Source organism: Magnolia sinica, chromosome 1, assembly GCF_029962835.1.
Source record: "Magnolia sinica isolate HGM2019 chromosome 1, MsV1, whole genome shotgun sequence".
Classification (NCBI taxonomy): Eukaryota; Viridiplantae; Streptophyta; class Magnoliopsida; order Magnoliales; family Magnoliaceae; genus Magnolia; species Magnolia sinica.
Genome location: NC_080573.1, coordinates 136,939,539 through 136,963,743, shown reverse-complemented (window position 1 = coordinate 136,963,743; position 24,205 = coordinate 136,939,539). Strand labels below are relative to the sequence as shown.

Sequence of the window (24,205 nt, the reverse complement as noted above, 5' to 3'; positions counted from 1 at the left end):
GAGTTAAACGGCGACATGGGGGCATCTTCCGATGCACTGATTACAAGGGGTAAAGATTTTGAGCGAGATATAAGATCTTGAAGACCTAGATCCAAATCCAATGGTAAGGGCAAATGAAAATTAAAGTATTGAAACTGTAGGATGTTTGGACACATGAAGAAGGATTGTAGAAATCCTAAGGGCGTGCTTGATTTTCCAGTGAAATGGTAAATGCAGTGTAAAAAATAATAATTACTTCCCCTTGCATTTACATCTTACTTGATTTGACTACTTATTTTTTTTACACGAAAACCAAGAATATTACAAAATATCTGTAGGTCCCACTGTGATGCATTTCGCTTATCTACACCGTTCATCCATAATTCCAGTTGAATTCATAGCATGAGTAAAAAATTGAGGCATATCCAATACTCAATTGGATCACGTCATACAAAAAAGGGAATTGAATACTTACCGTTAAAAACTTTGTAGGGCACTGTTTATTTTGGCGTGGGCCACTTGAGTGTTGGATCTGCTTCATTTTTTGTCTCATGCTCCAAAATATTGTAATAAAACAGACTTACGGAATGGATATATCATTGGCATTACCTTGCAGTTCAAAAATTAAAATTACATCTTTTGAACCAATTTCACAGGCACAAGCTCCAATGAATTTTCAAACGCAGTAAAATTGTAATAATTACTATTTCCCAGGTATTTTCCATTTCTTTGAAAAACAAACAGGCCCTAAACATGTGTAATTGGCAATCCAATGCATGCGTTTTGGCAAGGATTGTCCCCTATTGCCATGCGATAAGATTAATGCCCTGCTTTATTGATAATACATTGAATGGATATACTCACCATCATTTGAAATTATTTAGAATAACAAACATGTGTTATGTCTAACCTGTTCATTTGTTTTGTAACCTCATTTCATGGCATGGGCTTAAAAATGAGGTAGATCCAAAACTTATGTGGCCCCAAAGAAGTTTTCACTGGTAAATATTCAATCCCCATTGCTTTATATGGTAGGGTCCACTTGAGCATTAGATTTACCTGATTTTTTGGCCCATGCTCTAAAATAATCCTGATAAATGGGTGGACGGTGTGGATATAGCCCACACATCATGGTGGGACCTACAACAACTTGCTAACATTGAGTGAAATTGGCACGAGACCGAATGCAATTCTATTTAATGAAATTCCAAGCTTTTCCATTCTCCCCAAACGTGGAGTGGAATTGGCACAGTACCAGATGAATCCCATCCCACCTAATCCCTTCTAATCCCACCGCCCAAACAGACCCTTATGATTTGGGAAAGAAGAGGCTTATCTCATTTGAGCCGCACACAACTCGAAATGGAGGAAAACTAAAAGTAGAAAACAATGGAGAAGAAGAATCTACAGATATTAGAGAGATATATATGGGCTGAAATGGATACGATGCTATCACGAAGAATCTGCAAGTGATTTGGCAGATGACCTGATTGGATTCGGACTCGTTCCTTCAGCACACGTTACGTGAGGCTGTAGACTCTATCCGACTTGGGACTCGATAACAACTATTTGAGAAATTTGCGACTGTACGACCCATTTATGGCCCATTTAGGAAACTACGCCCACCTCATTTTCCTTTGCGAGAATACGCCCGAGCTGTACGGAAGGCTTGCCAAAGGTCGAAAATGCCCCTGCTTGTTCCTTCAAGCGGATATGTGGCGCTCGAAGACAAGCGCTGACACTCCTCGAACTCCGAGTTGTACGAACGGTTCAAAAGATATCAGAGTTACATGGGCCCCACAGTTACGTATTTATTATATCCACAACGTTCATCCATAGTTCGAGATCATTTCGGAGCATTATCAAAAAAAAAAAATCCTATCCAAAGATCAACTGGACCACACCACAAAGAGCAACGGGAAAATTGATTTTAACCGTTAAAAATTTTGTAGGGCCCACCGTAACATTTATTTTCCATCCAATATATTCATAATGTCACAAAGACCTGGATGAAGAGGAAAAACAAATTTTGTAATGGTCCAAAACTTCTCGGACCCCTAAAAGGGTTTCAATGGTAGACGTTCAATCTTCCACTGCCTTTTACAGTGTGGTCCACTTGATAGCTAAATCTGTCTTATTTTTCTTCCCAAGCCTTAATGCGAGTTTGCCAAATAGATGGACGGTTTGGATATAACATATACCTCATAAAAGGACCCACAAAGGCGGTGGGGATTACAATTGGAAAAAAAAGAGCTGGTACCTTTGGCTACGGATTATAACCGTAGCGATAACCGCAGCCAATGCTTTTTCAATATGTCCTCTACTATACATCGAAAGTCTTTCGATATATATTTCGATATATCGAATGTCTTTCGATTAATCGGAAAAGGTCCAAAACTGTCCAGCAACTTTGCATAAAAAATCCTGCAATTTTCGATTAATCGAAGTGTATTCGATATGTATCGAAGATATAGCTACAGATTATAGCTGTAGCCATAACTGTAGTCCGTAAAAGTCTATGCAAATTTTTTTATTTTTTTATTTTTTATTTTTTATTTTTTAGTTTTTATTTTTTACATGGAGAACTTTATTCTACCTACAATTTTCTCTAATACATATTTATATAAATATGTATATATAAGCATATAAAAAAAAATTTCTCTCTTTTTTCATTTATTTCTCTATTCATTCAACAAGAATATCTTATAAACCAAAATTAGTTACTTGATGTACCCTATATGATTTTGGGGTAGGAGAAGATACTTTAGCCAACTAACCTAGTTATTTTCTAAGATTCCATCAGGTCGATGGTCGAAAATCCATTTCATTCACTTTGCGGTCAATTTCAATCAGTTCGTGGTCATTTCCATGCATTTCACCGTCAATTCCCTCCACTTCACGGACAATTCCATGCATTTCACGGTCATCCCAAACTATTTCGTGTTGATTCACGGTCGTTTCGAGGCATTTCGCGGTCAATTCCCTTCACTTCACGATCATTTGCATGCATTTCGCGCTCAAATCGCTTCAAACCATGATCATTCCCATGCACTTCACGGTCATCCCAAACAATTCCGTGTTGATTCACGGTCGTTTCGAGGCATTTCGCGGTCAATTCCCTTCACTTCACGGAATAGTTTGGGACGACCGTGAAGTGCATGGGAATGATCATGGTTTGAAGCGAATTGACCGCGAAATGCATGCAACTGACCGTGAAGTGAAGCGACGAAATTGTTTGGGACGCGTGAAATGCATGGGAATGATCATGGTTTGAAAGCGAATTGACCGCGATGCATGGAAATGCCAGTGAAGTGAAGGGAATTGAGCGAAATGCCTCGAAATGACCGTGAATCAACACGAAATTGTTTGCGACAACCGTGATTTGCCTCGGGAATGATCATGGTTTGAAGTGATTTGGCCGTAAATGCATACAAATGATCGTCAAGTGAAGGGAATTAACGCGAAATGCCTCGAAAGCAGTGAATCAACACGGAATTGTTTGGGCATGAAATGCATGGGAATGATCATGGTTTGAAGCGAATTGATCGCGAAATGCATGCAATGGCCTGAAGTGAAGTGAATTGATGCGAAGTGCATGGCAGTGAATCAACACGGAATTGTTTGGGACTAGGAAAGTGCATGGGAATGATCATGGTTTGAAGCGATTTGGCCGAAATGCATGCAATGGCCGTGCGAGTGAAGGGAATTGTGAAATGCCTCAAACGAGTGAATCAACACGGAATTGTTTGAGATGAAGGAAATGCATGGGAATGATCATGGTTTGAAGCGAATTGGCCGAAATGCATGCAATGGCCGTGGAGTAAAGGGAGTTGGCGTGAAATGCCTCGAAAGCATAGTGAATCAACCGAAATTGTTTGGAATGACCACGAAATGCATGGGAATGATCATGGTTTGAAGCGAATTGTGCGAAATGCATGTAAATGGCCAGTGGAGTGAAGCGAATTGCTGAAATGCCTCGAAGCATAGTGAATCAACACGGAATTGTTTGGGATACGTGAAATGCATGGAAATGATCATGGTTTGAAGCGAATTGGCGAAATGCATGCGAATGAACGTGAAGTGAAGGGAATTGGCGGTGAAATGCGAAATGAAAGTGAATCAACACGGAATTATTTGGGATAACCGCGAAATGCATGGGAATGATCATGGTTTGAAGCGAATTGCGAAATGCATGCGAATGGCCGTGAAGTGAAGGGTATTGCCCGCGAAATGCCTCGAAAGACAGTGAATCAACACGTAATTGTTTGGGATGACGCGAAATGCATGGGAATGATCATGGTTTGAAGCGAATTGACAGAAAAATGCTGCAAATGACTATGGAGTGAAGGGAATTGGCCGAAATTCACTTGAAGCGACCATGAATCAACACGGAATTGTTTGGAATGCCGAAATGCATGGAAATGATCATGGTTTGAAGCGAATTGTGCGAAATGCATGCGAATGACGGTGGAGTGAAGGGAATTGAGCGAATGCCTCGAAACGGCAGTGAATCAACACGGAATTGTTTGGAATGATCGAAATGCATGGGAATGGTCATGGTTTGAAGCGAATTGAGGAAATGCATGTAAATGGCCGTGAAGTGAAGCGAATTGGCGGAAATGCCTCGAAACGAATGTGAATCAACACGAAATTGTTTGGGATGCCAGCGAAATGCATGGGAATGATCATGGTTTGAAGCGAATGCATGCAACTGACTGTGCAGTGAGTGAAGGGAATTGACGCGAAATGCCTCGAAACGATAGTGAATCAACACGGAATTGTTTGGAATGAAAGTGAAATGCATGGGAATGATCATGGTTTGAAGCGAATTAGCGAAATGCATGTAAATGGCCGTGAAGTGAAGGAATTGACCATGAAATGCCTCGAAACGACAGTGAATCAACGGAATTGTTTGGGATGGCCGAAATGCATGGGAATGATCATGGTTTGAAGCGAATTGGCCGTGAAATGCATGAATATGCCCGTGGAGTGAAGGGAATTGGCCGCGAAATGCCTCGAAACGAGTGTGAATCAACACGGAATTATTTGGAAATGCGAAATGCATGGAAATGATCATGGTTTGAAGCGAATTATCGCGAAATGCATGCGAATGACGTGGAGTGAAGGGAATTGGCCGTGAAGAATGGCAGTGAATCAACACGGAATTGTTTGGAATAGTGAAATGCATGGAAATGATCATGGTTTGAAGCGAATTTGCTGAAATGCATGGGCCAGTGGAGTGAAGGAATTGGCGAAATGCCTCGAACGAGTGAATCAACACGGAATTATTTGGAATGACGAAATGCATGGGAATGATCATGGTTTGAAGCGAATTGGCCGCAAACATGCAAATGACCATGGAGTGAAGGAAATTGACCGCAAAGCCTCGAAACGATAGTGAATCAACACGAAATTGTTTGGAATGACAGAAATGCATGAGAATGATCATGGTTTGAAGCGAATTGACCGCGAAATGCATGCAAATGACCATACAACTTAAGAGACTAGAAGAAGCACACTATGAACACAACTTGGAAAACATGGAGTGTGTACCGACATGGGTGTGTACTAACAAGCTAACCTAAAAAAGTAAAAGAAAAAAAAATAAAAAAACACATTAGAAAAAAAATAAAAAAAAAATTGCACTAAAAAAGCAGTTTGATGCTGGACATTTTCTGACAATTTTCGATATATCGAAATCTAGTCGATATATCGACATCTACTCGATTATATCGATAATACAATTTAAAAAGTATTTTGTCGCTGGACAGTGTGTGACTATTTTCGATCAATCGAATAATAGTCGATATATCGGTCGGTTGTAAGGATGACTTACTAATATTATATCGACTAGATTTCGATATAATCGACAACTTACTCTACCATTAATCGATTAGGTTTCGATTATATCGAAGAGTTTCGATATATCGTGTTCTATTCGATATATCGAAGTGTAATTTTTTTGTTTTTTTTCTAATGTATTTTTTTAATATTTTTTTATATTTTTTTTGTTTTACTTTTTTAGGTTAGCTTGTTAGTACACACCCATGTCAGTACACACTCCATGTTTTCCAAGTTGTGTTCATAGTGTGCTTCTTCTAGTCTCTTAAGTTGCATGGTCATTTGCATGCATTTCTCAATTCGCTTCAAACCATGATCATTCCCATGCATTTCGCATTCCAAACAATTCCGTGTTAATTCACGATCGTTTCGATGCCAGTCAATTTCCTTCACTCCATGGTCATTTACATGCATTTTGCATCGCTTCAAACCATGATCATTCCCATGCATTTCGATATTCCAAACAATTCCGTGTTGATTCACATGCTTCGAGGCATTTCGGCATTCCCTTCATTCCATCGATGCATGCATTCGCACATTCGCTTCAAACCATGATCATTTCCATGCATTTCACTCATTCCAAACAATTCCGTGTTGATTCACGCTCGTTTCGAGGCATTAGCAATTCCCTTCACTCACGCTCATTCGCATGCATTTCGCGGGAAATTCGCTTCAAACCATGATCATTTCCATGCATTTGGATCATTCCAAATAATTCCGTGTTGATTCCGATGTTTCGAGGCATTTCACTGCCAATTCCTTCACTCCACTGGCCATTTACATGCATTTGGTCAATTCGCTTCAAACCATGATCATTCCCATGCATTTCGCATCATCCCAAACAATTCCGTGTTGATTCGCGGTCGTTTCGAGGCATTTCAATTCGCTTCACTCCACGGCCATTTACATGCATTTCACGAATTCGCTTCAAACCATGATCATTCCCATGCATTTCGCGATCATTCCAAACAATTCGTGTTGATTCACGGTCGTTCGAGGCATTTTGCGCTCAATTCCCTTCACTCCACGGCCATTTGCTGCATTTCGTGCCAAATCGCTTCAAACCATGATCATTCCCATGCATTTCGCGATCATCCCAAACAATTCCGTGTTGATTCACGTTCGAGGCATTTCGCGATCAATTCGCTTCACTCCCGATCATTTACATGCATTTCGCAATTCGCTTCAAACCATAACCATTCCCATGCATTTCGGTCATTCCAAGCAATTCCGTGTTGATTCACGCCGTTTCAGGCATTTCTGCAATTCCCTTCACTCACTGGTCATGATGCATTTGCAATCGCTTCAAACCATGATCATTTCCATGCATTTCGCGTCATTCCAAACAATTCGTGTTGATTCACATTTAGAGGCATTTCGCGATCAATTCCCTTCACTCACTCGGTCATTTGCATGCATTTTCTGAATCGCTTCAAACCATGATCATTCCCATGCATTTCGATGTCATCCCAAACAATTCCGTGTTGATTCACTGTTATTATTTCACGCTCAATACCCTTCACTTCACGGTCATTTCGCATATTTCATGGTATCCCAAACTATTTTGTATTGATTCACGGTCGTTTCGAGGCATTTGTCTGTAAATTCCCTTCTCTCAATGGTGATTTGCATGCATTTTCAATTCGCTTCAAACCATGATCATTTCCATGCACTTCGCGGTCATCCCAAACAATTCCGTGTTGATTCACGGTCGTTTCACGTGGTCAATTCGCTTCACTCCACGGTCATTTACATGCATTTCGCGGGCAATTCGCTTCAAACCATGATCATTCCCATGCATTTCGCGGTCATTCCAAACAATTCCGTGTTGATTCACGGTCGTTTGAGGCATTTCGCGGTCAATTCCCTTCCTTCACGGTCATTTGCATTTCGCGGTCAATCGCTTCAAACCATGATCATTTTCATGCATTTCCGGTCATTCCAAACAATTCCGTGTTGATTCACGGTGTTTCGAGGCATTTCAGGTCAATTCCCTTCACTCCACGGTCATTTGCATGCATTTCGCGAATTCGCTTCAAACCATGATCATTTCCATGCATTTCGCGTGTCATTCCAAATAATTCCGTGTTGATTCACGGTCGTTTGAGGCATTTCGCGGTCAATTCCTTCACTCCAAGGTCATTTGCATGCATTTTGCGGTCATCGCTTAAAACCATGATCATTTCCATGCATTTCGCGGTCATTCCAAATAATTTCGTGTTGATTCACGGTCGTTTGAGGCATTTCGCGGTCAATTCCCTTCACTCCACGTTCATTTTCATGTCAAATTGCTTCAAACCATGATCATTCTCATGCATTTCGCGGTCAAATCGCTTCAAACCATGATCATTCCCATGCATTTCGCGGTCATCCCAAACAATTCCGTGTTGATTCACGGTCGTTTCGAGGCATTTCACGGTCAATTCGCTTCACTCCACGGTCATTTACATGCATTTCGCGGTCAATTCGCTTCAAACCATGATCATTCCCATGCATTTCGCGGTCATTCCAAACAATTCCATGTTGATTCACGTTCAATTCGAGGCATATAGCGGTCAATTCCTTTCACTCCACGGTCATTGACATGCATTTCGTGGTCAATTCGCTTCAAATCCATGATCATTCCCATGCACTTCACGGTCGTCCAAACAATTCCGTGTTGATTCACGTCGTTTCGAGGCATTTCGCGGTCAATTCGCTTCACTCCACGGCTAATTGCATGCCATTTCGCGGTCAATCGCTTCAAACCATGATCATTCCCATGCATTTCGCGGTCATTTCAAACAATTCCGTGTTGATTCACGGTCGTTTCGAGGCATTTCACGGTCAATTCCCTTCACTGCACGGTCATTTGCATGCATTTCGCGGTCAATTCGCTTCAAACCATGATCATTCCCATGCATTTCGCGGTTATCCCAAATAATTCCGTGTTGATTCACGGTCGTTTCGAGGCATTTCACGGTCAATTCCCTTCACTGCACGGTCAGTTGCATGCATTTCGCGGTCAAATCGCTTCAAACCATGATCATTCCCATGCACTTCACGGTCGTCCCAAACAATTCCGTGTTGATTCACGGTCGTTTCGAGGCATTTCGCGGTCAATTCGCTTCACTCCACGGTCATTTCCATGCATTTCACCGTCAATTCCCTTAACTTCACGGACAATTCCATGCATTTCACGGTCGTCCCAAACAATTCCGTGTTGATTCACGGTCGTTTCGAGGCATTTTTGCGGTTAATTCCTTTCACTTGACGATCATTTGCATGCATTTTAGGTCAAATCACTTCAAACCATGATCATTCCCATGAATTTCTCTGTCATCCAAATCAATTCCGTGTTGATTCACGGTCATTTCGAGGCATTTCGCGGTCAATTCCCTTCACTTCACGGTCAGTTGCATGCATTTTGCGCTCAAATCGCTTCAAACCATGATCATTCCCATGCATTTCACGGTCGTCCCAAACAATTTCGTGTTGATTCACTATCTTTCGAGGCATTTCGCATCAATTCCTTCACTTCACGGTCATTTGCATGCATTTCGCACTCAATATCACATCAAATCATGATTCATTGCTCATGACCAGTGAAGTGAAGGAATTGACCGAAATGCCTCAAACGACCGTGAATCAACTAATTGTTTGGGATGACCGTGAAGTGCATGAATTTGATCATGGTTGGAAGCGATTTGACCGCGCAAATGATCTGATAAGTGACCGCGAAATGCCTCAAATCGACCGTGAATCAACACGAAATTGTTTGGGATGCCGTGAAATGCATGGAATTGTCCGAAGTGAGAATTCGTGTGAAATGCACTGAAAATCGAATCGATTGAAATTGACCGAAAGTGAATGAAATGGATTTTCACTATCGACCTAATGGAATCTTAGAAAATAACTAGGTTAGTTGGCTAAAGTATCTTCTCTTACCCCAAAATCATATAGGGTACATCAAGTAACTAATTTTGGTTTATAAGATATTCTTGTTAAATGAATAGAGAAATAAATGAAAAAAAGAGAGAATTTTTTTATATGCTTATATATACATATTTATATAAATATGTATTAGAGAAAATTGTAGGTAGAATAAAGTTCTCCATGTAAAAATAAAAAATAAAAAATAAAATAAAATAAAAAATTTGCATAGACTGTTACGGACTACTGTTTAATCTGGAGCTATATCTTCGATACATATCGAATACACTTCGATTAATCGAAAATTGCAGGATTTTTTATGCAAAGTTGCTGGACAGTTTTGGACCTTTTCCGATTAATCGAAAGACATTCGATATATCGAAGTATATATCGAAAGACCTTCGATGTATAGTAGAGGACATATTGAAAAAGCATTGGCTGCGGTTATCGCTACGGTTATAATCCGTAGCCAAAGATACCAGCTCTTTTTTTTTTTTCCGTTGTAATCCCCACCGCCTTTGTGGGTCCTTTTATGAGGTATATGTTATATCCAAACCGTCCATCTATTTGGCGAACTCGCACTAACGCTTGGGAAGAAAAATAAGACAGATTTAGCTATCAAGTGGACCACACTGTAAAAGGCAGTGGAAGATTGAACGTCTACCATTGAAACCCTTTTAGGGGTCCCAGAAGTTTTGGATCATTACAAATTTTGTTTTCACTCTTCATCCAGGTCTCTGCGACATTATGAATATATTGGATGGAAAATAAATGTTATGGTGGGCCCTATAAAATTTTTCACGGCTAAAATCAGTTTTCCCGTTGCTTTCTGTGGTGTGGTCCAGTTGATCTTTGGATAGGATTTTTTTTTTGATAATGCTCCGAACTTATCTCGAACTATGGACGAACGTTGTGGATATAATAAATACGTAACTGTGGGGCCATGTAACTCTGATATCTTTTGAACCGTTCGTACAACTCGGAGTTCGAGGAGTGTCAGCGCTTGTCTTCGAGCGCCGCATATCCGCTTGAAGGAACAAGCAGGGGCATTTTCGACTTTGGCAAGCCTTCCGTACAGCTCGGGCGTATTCTCGCAAAGGAAAATGAGGTGGGCGTAGTTTCCTAAATGGGCCATAAATGGGTCGTACAGTCGCAAATTTCTCAATGTAATTTATGTTCTAAGAGATATCACAACCATACACGTGACACTTGATGCGATGGTCACAGCCACCGATTTGATAGACTATCACGTGGATGGGTAGGGTCATAACACCGGTGGCACCCTGTCAGTGGCTCACAAATGGGCGGTCGATCCAAAGCCGAACAAAAGTAAGATGGCCCACATTCAATAGCCAAACTCACAATAATCAAATGTCGTCCAATCACCTTCACCTGTAGGCTCTGGCCTATCCACGTACAACAGATAATAAATGGTCCGGATCGCCAAACACATTCACCCGCTCTATAGTCTCCATGAAGTACTCACTTCACCTCTGTTTCTCAAGCAGCATATACTTTTAAGAAACCTCCTATATCTACTTAGTTCTGCTTTGTTTAGTCAGCATGTGTGTGGCTGATGTGTAGCGTATGATATGCATAAATGCATGTGTGTACATATATTCTATATCTACTCTGTTGATTTGTTTTGCAAGATAATTTTAGGGCATGAGCTAAAAAATGAAGTGTACCACATTATTGGATATAGTGATGATCAAACGCTTCACCATTAAAAAATTCCTACAGCCCACTATAACATTTTTTTGTAATGTTTAATTGCCATCCAACCTATTAATATGGTCACATAAACTTGGATGAAAGTAAAAAAACAAATATTACCTTAATAAAAAACTTTTGGCGGCTCACAAGAAGTTTTTAACGGTCAATCCCCTCTAATCCAAAGTGCCAAACGACCCCTTAGCTTTGCTTCATTTTTGACCTCATGCCCCAAAATGATATGGAAAAATAGATATATGATGGATATATGATACATACATCAAGGTGGTCACCACGTTTAGGGTCACACCTAATCTGCTCATAAAAGTCCGGGAGCAAACTAGGTGTTATGTCAGGAACACCTAGCGGTTATTACCCTTATTTGGGGCTCACCTTGATGATTTGTTGTATATCCATGCCATCCAACTGTTTTTAAGCTCATTTTAGGATGTAGTTCTAAAAATTAAGCAAATCCAAATATCATGCGGACCACATTACACAGGAAAACAGTGGTGATTGAATGCCCACCGTTAAAAACTTTCCAAAGCCCACGGTAAGCAGATCCATAATGTTTATTTGCCATCTAACCTGTTGATAAGGTCAATCAGACTTGGATGAAGGGAAAATACATAGCTCAGCTTGATCTAAAACTTTTTGTGGCCTCCAAAATGTTTTTAATGGTTAGTCACCACTTTTTCCAATGGTATTGTCCTCTGGAGATTTGGATATGCTTAAGTTATAGGATGATGTTATTCGAAAAATTGGAACCACATAAAGGAATATGACACATTCATGTGGATGCCACAAAGGTTTTACCCAGGAAACACCTAATCCACTCGGAAAAAGCCCTCGCCAGGTCTACGGGCCCTTCAGGATCTTTGGTCCCTTACTGTAGGCCCCCATGATCTAGGTGCCTTACATCCTATCTGTGTTCATCTATTTTGAAAACTCATTTTAGAATATGAAAAATAAAAGTGAAGCAAATTCAAATCTTAAGTGTACCATAGTACAGAAAATAATGGTAATTGGCTGTACCATAATAAAGAAAACAATTGTAATTGACTATTAAAAACTTCTTGTAAGCTGCAAATTTTTTGGATTAAGCTGATATTTATGTAGTCTCTTCATCCATGCCTTTTGTTACCTTATCAACCAGTTGGACATCTTGAGTAGTCTCTTCATCCAGTACCTTGTTACCTTATCAACATGTTGGATGGCATATAGACATTTAAGATGGGTCACATCAATCAAATCTTGCCACGTCACCGCACCTCCAGGTGATAGGAACGGCTTAGGTGAGATCCGGTTTCACCAAAGACAATGCAGCCCTTATCCTGAGGCCCACCTTGATGTGTGTATTATGTATTCACCTAATCTATCCATTTTTTCAGATCATTTTAGGGTTTTAATACAAAATTGAAGCAGATCTCATTATCAGTTGGACCATAGCATAGGAAACGGTGATGATCGAAAGCCCTGCCATTAAGAATTTCTTAGGAAGCACGTTTGTTTATGTTATGTTCCGTTAATATCAATAACTATTGTTTCCTATGATATGGTTTACCTGATAATTGGATCTGCTTCATTTTTGGGATAATGCTCTAAAATAATCTATGGACGAGTGTGTACAGAGAATACGTAACATATGAGCGCTACGGATTGAGCCGCGCTTTATTGGGTGAGTCGGGGTCTCACCTAATCCGCTCCCCACAGGTGATGGGGGCTCACTATCAAATCCGCGTCCGGCAGATGGGCCCTCTTGAGACGGCATCTTTAATCTTTACCGTACAAGAAGACCGGTATTCACCGGTCATGAGTTTTATCTCCAAGACGCGCTTTCTTCCTCTTCGTTCCATTACTGTCCGATCTGCAGCCGAATATGGCTCTTCTCAGCCTCCAACGGAATCTGCCGGTGCCAAGTGTACAAGAGCTCGCGAGTGAGCCGTTAGATGCAGTGCCAAGTAGGTATCTCAGGGATGACGTGGATGACCCAGTCAGCAATCCCTGCAACCCTTTCCTCCAAATACCTACGGTCGACATGTCTAAGCTGTTGGACGCAGAATCCCAAGCGGAAGAGCTGCACAAGCTCTATTCTGTTTGCAGAGATTGGGGGGCATTTCAGGTATTCCACAAAAATCTCGCTTGTTTTTTATTGAAAAAAAATCGATGAAAGAGGTTTAACTGCCTTAGACTTCAAGGTGGACCGTTCAACTAATAATAGCATATCCAAGAAAGAGAATCCCCCACCTACGTCCGGTCCCATCAGATCAACAGTCTGGATCGCCGATCAATGGCCCACTTGTCCAATTTTTATTTTTATTTTTAAGTACCTCCTTGCCAGAGATGTTGGAGGAATAATTTACACCAAATGACAAAATTACCCTCGCCTTTAGTGTATGATCCAAACGATGAAGCAGATTCAGACCTCAGCTGGACCATACCACAGGAAACATTGATGTTTGACCATTAAAAACTTTTGTGGAACTTTTTGCGAGCCACGAAAGTTTTGTGTATATATATATATATATATAGAGAGAGAGAGAGAGAGAGAGAGAGAGAGAGACACACACATATTGATTTGTGTGACCTTATCAACAGGCCGGATGGTCCAGCTAAGGTTTGTATCTGCTTCATTTTCGGGTTCATGCCCTTAAAATGCTCTGTCAAAACGGATGGACGGCGTAGATATAAAATACATACATCAAGGTCAAAGGTGGGCCCATGTTAAGGGATGCACGTAATCCGCTCCTTGGGATTCATCCAAACATGAGGGGAAGTGTTTGAAGTTATCCCTCTTTTTAAAAGTTATTAGATACTCTGTCAAAGTATGGGGGATGATATGCAAGTACATCCATTTGCACGCGTGGCACACATGTAAAACTCAAACTAGACGGTAAAAATCATCAAAATAAGCCTAAATAACGTTCATAGAATGGTTTCAACATCTGTTTTATGAAAATTTGAACGTTCATTATTAACCGTCCATTTATATCAGCTAATGATTTTAGGATAATTGCTGTTCTACAAACCATCTAATCCGAGGCCCAGTATCTGGACAGTTTAGTGTTAGTTGCACATATGCCACGCTTGCAATTTCTGAGCGCCTGCATATGATCCATCTTACACTCCCAAAGTATCATAGTTTCGCTCTAAACATAGGATCATTCACACCTTGTTTGAAGCAGTGGCGTTTTCGTAATTTGTGTCTATATTTGTGGCAATGTATAGGTGGTTAACCATGGAGTGGCGGATGAGCTGGTAAAAAGTATGAAGGAGAAGAGCCGAGATTTCTTCTACTTTCCACTCCAAGAAAAGAAACGCTACGCACAGAAGGAAGGAAGTGTAGAAGGGTATGGTCAGACATTTGTAAACTCAGAAGAACAGAAGCTCGATTGGAGTGATATGCTTTTCATCAATGCCCTTCCGTATGAAGACAGGAAATATAATTTCTGGCCAGATCGCCCTCAAGGATTCAGGTAATTACAGTCATGCCAATAAACTGTGAGAAAAAACTTTGATAATCTGGTGGAGTGTGATGGATGATACGCAGGCACTGAGACATTATTGGGAACTAATTTTGATATAAGGGAATGATCACAAATGTTCAAACATACAGTAATTACTAATCACCATACATTGAAGCTATGTGGGGCCCACCTATGATGTTCATATGGAATCCAACCTATACATCTGGTGCACCTCCTCATTTTTACCACACATCCCAAGAATCATCCCGATCAAAAGGTCAGTGGGACACACCACAGGGAGCAATGTATAATCACGCACCAAACCTATATGGTAACTTGTTGCAGCCCACATGAGTTTTTTAATGGTTTGAGTTTCAGTGTGTCCTTTAATTTTGGTGGGGAACACTTGATGGATAGGTTGGATGGCTTATACATGGCACTGTAGACCACACATTTCCATTTGAAAGTTTCTGTGGTAACCCCTACTCAATATCCTTCCATGTTTTGGTTGGTGTCGCTCAACCGAGTTATGGATTGTAATATATTTTGGGATCGACCATACACAGCTCGAATATTCTCAAAATGTATGTGATCATTCCCCTTGTATCTATTATGAACCAAATATTACACTTATTTGATTACCTCACTATTGAATTAGTGGACATTTATTGGATGGTTAAAATGAGAAGTGTCAACCAATCACAAGTTAGATTGTTCAAACAATCTGATTTTTGGGCTGTAACTCTGCAACAGTAGATTCCACAATGTAGTAGGTTTAATTTGAGTTATTATATCTCAGATATACTATTTCTAAGTGCCTGCATATCAAGTGTCAATGACAAATTATCAAATTTGGTTGCTGGATTTTATATTTCTTGGTTTAGTAATTCCATGGTTCTTTTTAATTAGAAACAAGTTTAGTTAGAGGTTTTAGTTGGTTTTTTACATTTCCCATCATTACCATTCCCTAGCCTTTCTTTTAAAAAAATGAAAAACCTGAGGAATTAATACAAAATTCTATACTTTTCCCATGTTTCCCAATAAACCCTGTATCAACCGAACAACTAATAGAATTGGCTCGTTAAAAAAGATTCTATCGGAGGAAAATTCCAATCCCTAATCAGTATAAGAATCCTCCAATCCGAGGAAGTATGTAAGATAGCATGATCTTTCATGTGGAAAGATGACTGAAGAACTTGCTGAAACTCTGCAATTCCGACTATATCATTACTAGTCAGAATTAAATCATCGGCATAAACAAGCAAGAGTACAACACCACATGATGAAAATTTGTATACTTTTTCAATTTGTCTAAAATACTAGAAGAAAACATGTGAGGTAGTCTATCAGGTGATACAATAATATCTTGATGCATCAATTGGACTGTCCTTCTTCCCATATTGTGGATGTAAAATGGTTTGCAATACACATCGACCTAATGAGCACCATTTGATTAGTGACCTTTAAAGCCATACTAGTAAATGAAAATAGTTGGTAGTCAAAATTCATTAGTTGAAGCAACGGTCAGTGATGAATGTGATTATTTAATATATGTATTGTGAATTGTATTAGATGGACAATTCAGATTGATGCATCGTCCTTCCATGTGTACTGTGGAGAGATAGGCCTACCATATTCCAGTTCTTCAGGCTCTACTGTGTCATTTCCTCTCCATCCCACCTGATGCACGACTCAGATGCCAGTGTGTGGAATTATTAAATCTCTAATAAAGAAACCTTTTCTTTCTCCTCATTAAACAGGGAAGCTCTAGACCGTTACTCGGGAGAGGTGAAGAGGCTAGCACTTTCCCTGCTGGGTTTCATGGCCAAGGGCCTTGGGCTAGAGGCCCATGAATTCTCCAAGGATTTTGAAGATGGACTATACCATGTAAGGATGAATTACTATCCGCATTGCCCTCAACCACAGCAAGTGGTCGGGATGGCGGCACATGCAGACATTACAGGCATCACTGTCTTACTTGAATTCGACGAAACACAAGGCTTACAGATTCGAAAAGATGGATATTGGGTCCCCGTCAAGACGCTCTCTGGTGCATTTCTCGTAATTGTTGGGAACATTGGAACGGTAACACACCTAATGTCACAGGCACATGCATGCAAACTCCCACACACTCAACAGGTTTAAGATGAGTCCGACTGACTCAGTTCAGTCCTGAGTCAAGTGGCAACTTGGCCAAGTTGGTGGTGACTTGGCTGAGTCGGGATCAGTCACCCCCTATTTTCAATTCTCACTCATGGTTCTGAACCAGATTGGACTCCACTTAGTTCAAGTTGGCTTGTATGAGTTGCATATGACCGGGATGAGTTTTATCAATCCATTTAGGTTGTGGTGTTTATTCGGAAAGGAAACTTTGTTCACTACATTTGTGCTTTAAATGCCCACCTGAATGTGTTTTGGCTCATGCTTTCAAAGTGGGGATTGATAGGTTGGTTTGGATGCTGGCCCAAATCATGACTTGGGTGATTCGACATTTCCTTAAATCCAAATTTGGATAAATGTCTGTTTGGGCATATGCACATTTCTTGATTCTGGAACAAAAAAATAGCATTGTCTGAAAGCGTCAATGCTGCTCAACCACCGAAACACACCCTAAACAGAACTGCAAATCTGCAGTCTATGAGCCATGTCGTTAAAAATAGATGGATGTAGCTGATGGTTCCTCAAGGGCCATTTAGGCCTTCGGTATCCTGGCTAAAAGGGATGTTTGGTTGCATCAAATTTCATGAACTATCATGAAAATTTGCACCAAATTAGACTTATTAATCATGAAATATCACGATATTTGGTGCAACCAAACACACCCTAAAGAAGAAATGGCATGCAGACATATAGTTATTAGTTTCTCACAGTTGCTGGATTACCATCCTAATTCCAACCATGAGTATTTGATAATCCCCTTAGTTTCTTGATTATGCAGGTAATGAGTAATGGGATTTACCAAAGTGCACAACACAGAGTAGTTGTAAATAGTTTGAAGGAGAGGCTAACGATCGTCACCTTCTGCTATCCTCATAAAGAAGCCATAATTGAGCCTGTCCACAATCTTATCAACCCAGAGAATCCAGCCCTCTTCAAAACCCTCGGTCATGCTGAGTACTTCGATCTATTCTTTAGCCGGAACAGCTACTCTGGTGAACCTTGGTTCATCGACACCTTGAAGATCGATGCCTAACGGTAGGCAAGGTTCATGTGCTATTTAGTACTTAAGTTCTGCTTTGTTTAGTCTGCATGTGTGTTTCTGATCTGTAGTGTATGATATGCATATATGTGTGTGTACATGAGATATATGTGTGTGTATTCTACCCAAACTTGTGTATTTTATATTTACATGTCGTAGCACTCCTGATTATGGGTACACTTGTTGTTATTCTACGAAAGAAAGAATTAATGAACATAGCTTTTGGGTTCTATGTGAATTCGATGCAAGAAAATATTAAGTCCATAAACAGTGGAGAACGTGTGATGCTGTGTCGGGCTTTACTATGTTGTACCGGATGTATCAGGTGGACAAATAGCCCTTGGTCTTTGGGTAAAAGCCATCTATAATGATAAATTATAGGATGAAAAGTAATTGAGCTTAAATGGATGGCTAATATGCTACAAAGTCAGGGTGCATGACCTGTAATTTTGATGTATCAACTATTATAGATAAATACAACCGTATGATTGAAGCCATAAAAATGTGGATATTCATACTAAAAAAGAAATTGTTGGAAACTTGTAATGAGAAATACAAGAGGTCTCAGGCAGTGAATTTCCAAGTCCATAGCCTAACTTGTTTATGCTACTTACAGAATCAATCTCGATTGAAACATGGTGACTTAAAGAGAAAAAACATGCTAAAACATGATAAAATTCAGGATGTAGGGTTTCATCCAATTGAACTAATGAAGGAGTAAGGGTTTGGGGGTACAGAAACTTCTACTGCTCCTTCTAGCATCTGTGTCACCTTCTTCATGGAAGGCCTAAGTGATGGATCCTCCTGAATGCACCAAAGTGCCACCATGGCTACCCTATCCATCCTCCTCATGTCATCTAGTGCCTCTGTGTCATCCTCGACTAACATATCTAGTCTCCCTGCTCTATAGCAATCTGAAGCCCAGTATGTCAGCACTGCATTCTGATCATCTTCAATCTCCGATTTGATGTTCTTCCTGCAACAAATGATCTCAAGCAACATGACCCCAAAACTGTAAACGTCTACCTTTGCTGTGACCGGCATGTTCCTGAACCATTCAGGTGCGACATATCCTTTGGTTCCTCTAACGCACGTAGTGGTTCGGCTCTGGTTGGTCTTCAAAAGCTTTGATATTCCAAAATCAGATATCCTTGCCGTGAAAGAGTCGTCGAGGAGTATGTTTTGGGGTTTTATATCGCAGTGGATGATCTGTGAGCCGCACTCCTCGTGCAAGTACATTAGCCCTCTAGCGATTCCGAAAGCAATCTGCATTCGTTTGTTCCAGCTGGGTCTTGGACCTTCGAAGAGGAAGCTCGCTAAAGATCCATTTCTCATGAACTCATAGACCAATAGCCGGTGCGACCCCTCCTCGCAGAATCCAAGCAGCTTGACGAGATTCTTATGATGGGTCTGGCCAATTAAGATCACTTCAGTTCTGAATCCCTTCTCGGCTTCTTTCAACACCATGTCTAACTTCTTGACGGCAATGAAATTTTGTGAATTTGATGCTAACACCCCTTTATAAACAATGGCAAAAGCGCCCCTGCCTAGTTCTTCCTTGAATCCATCTGTGATTTCTTCCAGCTCTTTGTATGTAAAGCACCGCAAATTCAATCCCATCGTGCTCTGCTCTGGCTGAGTTTTCAGCAGCTTTTTATGATATGAGAAGAAAACAGCAAACAGAGCCACTGACAAGAAGAGGAAGTTGAGAAACACCGAGCTGCCTAGAAGCACTGATAAGACGAGGACCAGAGTCCGTCGCTCATTCTTCTCTGTGCCTGTGCTAGGAGGAGGAGGAGGAGGCCGCAAAGTAAAATTACCTCTGGACACTTTGATGAGGGCCTTTCCACCGACGCTCGGGTCCATCTTCCCATTTGAGAGCGGGAGCTTCTTCTTCCAACAGTAGCCATCTCTGAAAATGGCGACTGCACAGAAACAGTCGCTCAAGCAAGCTTTTCTGCACTCATCTTCATTTGTGGGATTATACCGTTCAAAGTCGGACAGTGGCCAATCTGTGCTTGTCATCTCCCTCAATTCAAACAGACCTTCCACACCTGAATCGCAACTCTGTGGAGCAAAGTCTTGTTTACATCCACCAAATGTGTTATTTGGATCCAGGTAGGAATACCCAGGCGGGCATTCGCAGCTAGGCCTCTGGTCATCATCTGGTTTGCAGTAGCTATTAAATCCACAAGCTCCACTGCCGACTTCCGAACGTATGGCTGTGCAAAGGTTGGGAGGCTCATACCAGACTACAGACCAGGACTCAGCCCAGCTTCCGCTGCTCGAATGGTTCTTTGGGTAGATGTATTGCCTGAAAACACCATCAAAATCGAGTGTTGCCCTGTGGTAGAAATCTTTCGTCGAAACCATTTTGCCATTATTTGAGAGGTTGAACATGCTTCCATTTCTTTGAGTAAAGTAAATATAGCCTGACGTGTTAAAGACGAGCTGATAACCAGAATCAACGGTGTCGCTAGCCCAATAAGCATCATAACGGGATTGGGTGGGGAGATTTACAGGATAAAACACAAGGTTACCGTCCGACTGTACACGAAGCTGGAACCTTCCCTTCGAGTAGTTCTTCGCTGTTAGATGAGAAGAAAGCTGGCTACCCAATCCCAATATCTGAGAAGGTAAGATGGTGTCAGTGGGTACGTCGAAACTCTCCCACACGATGACGGAATCGGTCCTCCTCAGCACAAAGTTCCCAGTGTCAAGAACGGCAGCAGAGGCTACAGTACCGTTGTTGGATTCGGCCCTCCATATCTCTTCATCTTGAGCGTCAGTGAGAAGTAGACGGCCTTCTGTTGTCAGCTCAACCTTCGATCCTCCCTGCACCGGCTCATCTCCATTTGCAGACCAGACTACAGTTTTTTCTGGTATTTTATCGAACCAGATGGCGAGCAGGAAACGATCTCCGTTGGGAAGGCGATAGAACCCAAAAGAGAATTCCCCAGAAGGCGAAACCCAATAAGGGTTTTCATCGTTGGTGGAGAGAGAAGACCCTAAGCTAACGTTACGGAAAGTTTGGGCAGTGACAACAACGATGGAAAGCGGGAGAAACAGAAGCAAGAGGCGAACACAAGGCATTTGATAGAATCATGAGATTTTTACTAGAAAGCTGAAATGTAAGCTTTCAGAGAAGAAAGGTTTCATGGGAATTCAACTGCTTGTCCTTTCTCATTTTAAAATTGCATTGGTTCTTTTATAGGAGTCGGGAGTTCTTGGTCATGCTTCCTCAATCAACAGAGAAAAAAGATAAAATCTATTTGGGTTCGTTTCTGAGTGTAATTTTGAATTTTCTGCAACCACAATGAAGTAGAATGGTCTGGTGATCCCGAACGTTCCTCTAATGGGCCTCACCTACCCGAAATTCTTGCGGATGATGGTTGGTAGGGATCTTTCAATACATTGCCTTCTCTGTTCGGACTAGGACCAATGGACCATCCGATCGATGAAATTTTGGAGCTGTGGCTGTCTCAAGTAGGGCCGCATCAGATGAGTGGTGCTGATGTTTTGTAGTCTGCTTACTGCTTCACGTACCAATGTGGAAGATCCAAGCCGTATATCGGTCGTATCCCCCGTGTAGGATTTCCCGTCTTGACTCCCTAAAATTACCCTGATTGGTTGTTGTGAGTTATACATTCATTGACTTGTCTATTCAAAGGTCAAAAGCAGCCACGGCCAGTGGTCAAGCTTTTGGACCGTTAGAATAATCAGATGCGTGTAATTTATTTAACTGGGGAGAGAAGGGGCACCGGCACCACATAACTTCTGCTAGGTAGCATCTATCCCTCCAGCAAACGTGCCACTTTTGTAGAACATCCATACCATGAAAACAGTAGACTCCATTAAGTTTACCTTTCTGGCAAAAATTCAGTCAGAGCAACTCACTAGGATGGCCTCTCCTGCATTTTGAGTCAGACCGTCGGTTTTTCATTGGTTCCAACATGTGGCCCATTTGATTAGCGGGAACAGACCCATTTTTGGGTTACGTGGTCTTCATGGTGGGCCCTACCATTTTCATGGCACGGATATGTGTCATGTTGGAGGGAAAGATGGTATGTGAGGACGCCGATTGTGTAGTGGGGAGCTCCACAACCGGGTGTGATACTCGTTGGGGCCAACCGTCATATATGTGTTTTATCCGCTACGTCCATCCACACCAGCTCATAATCGAAGCATATACAAAGCTCGAGTTGACTACGTATAAACACGGGAGATAATGACGTCTAACATTGAAACCTTACTAAGGCCCACATTAATGTTTATTTGTCATTTCGACCCGTTCATGAGGTTACAGAACATAAATATCATCTAGATCCAAAACTTGCAGCTGGCAAGAAGATTTCAAATGCAGGCGTTCAAATCCCACTGTTTCATGTGGCGTGTGTTTTTTTTTTTTGGCTTAGCTTGTTAGTACACAACCATGTCAGTAGCGTCTTTACACTTGCTTGGGTGGTAGACTCTTAGGAGTTTCAACACCCAGTCAAGGGTTCAAGTACTCACAGGTGGTGAAATTCTACCATGGGGTGAGTGTGTGGGGGTGTGTTTAAAAAAAAAAAAAAACCCATGTCAGTACACACTCCATGTTATCCACCCCCACTAGGGATTGATAACAAAACCTCAAGTTTTGAAACCAGGTATCTCCACTCAGTCTGCCAGTTGAGTTATGGATGTGTGTGGTTCACTTGATATTTGAATATGTTTCAATTTTGGGCTCATGCCCTAATATGAGCTTAGTTCAAAATTTTTTCGAGCTCAAGAAATCAGCTGGAACTCATTTTTGAACTAAGTCGAATTGAGCTTTTACAAGTCGAGTTGAATGATCTAACCAAGCTAAATCATTTCGTGTATAGCCCTAAGCCAAACCTAACCCAAAGCCCAAGTGGACAATACCACATGAAATAGTGTGGAATAATGATTTCCACCTATGAAACCTTCCTAGGGTCAACACTGATGTTTATTTATCATCCGAACAAAGGCATGGATGAAGGGAAAACACAAACATCAACTTGATCCAAAACTCCTGTGATCTTCAAGAATTTTTTCAATGGTATCCATTTAAGCTTAGGATATGCTTCTGTTTTGAACTCAAGCTTTAAAATTATCTTTTAAAATAGATGAAAAGAGTGGATAAAAAAAATAAATAAAAGTGGACCCCACAGAGTTTACTCAGTACGCTAGCTATGCCGGGTTGCCCAAATGTGAAAAATCCTTGGATCGATGGTCGTTTCCTCTTTTAATTTCGTTTTTACTATAAATAGTAAGTTTTAGTTTGATTGTAACTCTTCATCCGTTGGGCTTTGGAGATGCGCCCAACGTGAAAAGAGCTTAGAATAATTAGGAGAACATCTTTGGTGAAGCCAAATAGGACACTATTTTTGGCAGAAAACCTTGCGCACTAGTAGACATCACGACCGTCTATAAATAGTAAGTTTACTATTTACAATAAGTCGTGAATTCTAGAAGTTTTAGTTGTAGTTTGATTCTGATTTCTTTCTCATTGCTTGGTATCTCTATTTAAAGGGTTGTAAACTTGTTTTTATTCATCAATTAATCAATTTCGAATTTATTAGAATTTATTTCTATTTTCTGCTTTCTTTCCTCATCCGAACAAAGGCATGGATGAAGGGAAAACACAAGCATCAACTTGATCCAAAACTCCTGTGATCTTCAAGAATTTTTTCAATGGTATCCGTTTAAGCTTAGGATATGCTTCTGTTTTGAACTCAAGCTTTAAAATTATCTTTTAAAATAGATGAAAAGAGTGGATAAAAAAAATAAATAAAAGTGGACCCCACAGAGTTTACTCAGTACGCTAGGGTGTTGAGTTACTCGGTACGCAATCCGCTTCCCCAGGCCCGGCCGTTGACAACGCTATACCCTATGGAAGTTATTTGATACTCTAGCTACATATGATGCTTGATATGCTGCAATTCGAAATGGTACACGTAGCATGCGATGACTTGTATCAAATTGGTTGTAGACCCCCCACCCAAGAATGTTTCAATGGTAGAAAGCTCTTTCCCTAGTTTTCCCTCTCGTATGTCCCACTTCACTCGAGTTTTGGATCCACCTTATTTTCAGT

At 40.9% G+C, this 24,205-nt stretch overlaps 2 protein-coding genes across 3 annotated transcripts; one reads left to right on the top strand and one right to left on the bottom strand.

Annotated features, from left to right (window-relative positions):
• The first annotated feature begins 13,140 nt into the window (after window positions 1–13,140).
• Window positions 13,141–18,349, top strand: LOC131219982 (oxoglutarate-dependent flavonoid 7-O-demethylase 1-like). Of its 2 annotated transcripts, none has more exons than XM_058214970.1 (4): window positions 13,141–13,567; window positions 14,674–14,921; window positions 16,673–16,962; window positions 17,851–17,994. In XM_058214970.1, exons 1-4 carry the CDS (start codon window positions 13,325–13,327, stop codon window positions 17,859–17,861), a joined length of 792 nt encoding a protein of 263 aa, XP_058070953.1. In that variant the 5' UTR covers window positions 13,141–13,324; the 3' UTR covers window positions 17,862–17,994. The 2 variants fall into 2 exon arrangements, with proteins under 2 accessions (XP_058070953.1, XP_058070947.1); XM_058214964.1 differs by having other exon boundaries at window positions 13,145–13,567; window positions 16,673–16,997; window positions 17,851–18,349.
• Window positions 18,350–18,528: 179 nt separating this feature from the next.
• On the bottom strand, window positions 18,529–21,275 carry LOC131219961 (G-type lectin S-receptor-like serine/threonine-protein kinase LECRK3). The gene has a single exon (XM_058214944.1). The coding sequence runs from the start codon at window positions 21,202–21,204 to the stop codon at window positions 18,805–18,807; it is 2,400 nt and encodes a 799-aa protein (XP_058070927.1). The 5' UTR covers window positions 21,205–21,275; the 3' UTR covers window positions 18,529–18,804.
• Between the last annotated feature and the right edge of the window lie 2,930 nt (window positions 21,276–24,205).

Bases quoted from the DNA above. Each gene is read 5' to 3' on its own strand.
- LOC131219982 (XM_058214964.1), top strand. From the start codon at position 13,325: ATGGCTCTTCTCAGCCTCCAACGGAATCTGCCGGTGCCAAGTGTACAA. The intron at 13,568-14,673 runs GTATTCCACAAA...GGCAATGTATAG, and splicing joins GAGATTGGGGGGCATTTCAG to GTGGTTAACCATGGAGTGGC. The intron at 14,922-16,672 runs GTAATTACAGTC...CTCATTAAACAG, and splicing joins GATCGCCCTCAAGGATTCAG to GGAAGCTCTAGACCGTTACT.
- LOC131219961 (XM_058214944.1), bottom strand. From the start codon at position 21,204: ATGCCTTGTGTTCGCCTCTTGCTTCTGTTTCTCCCGCTTTCCATCGTT.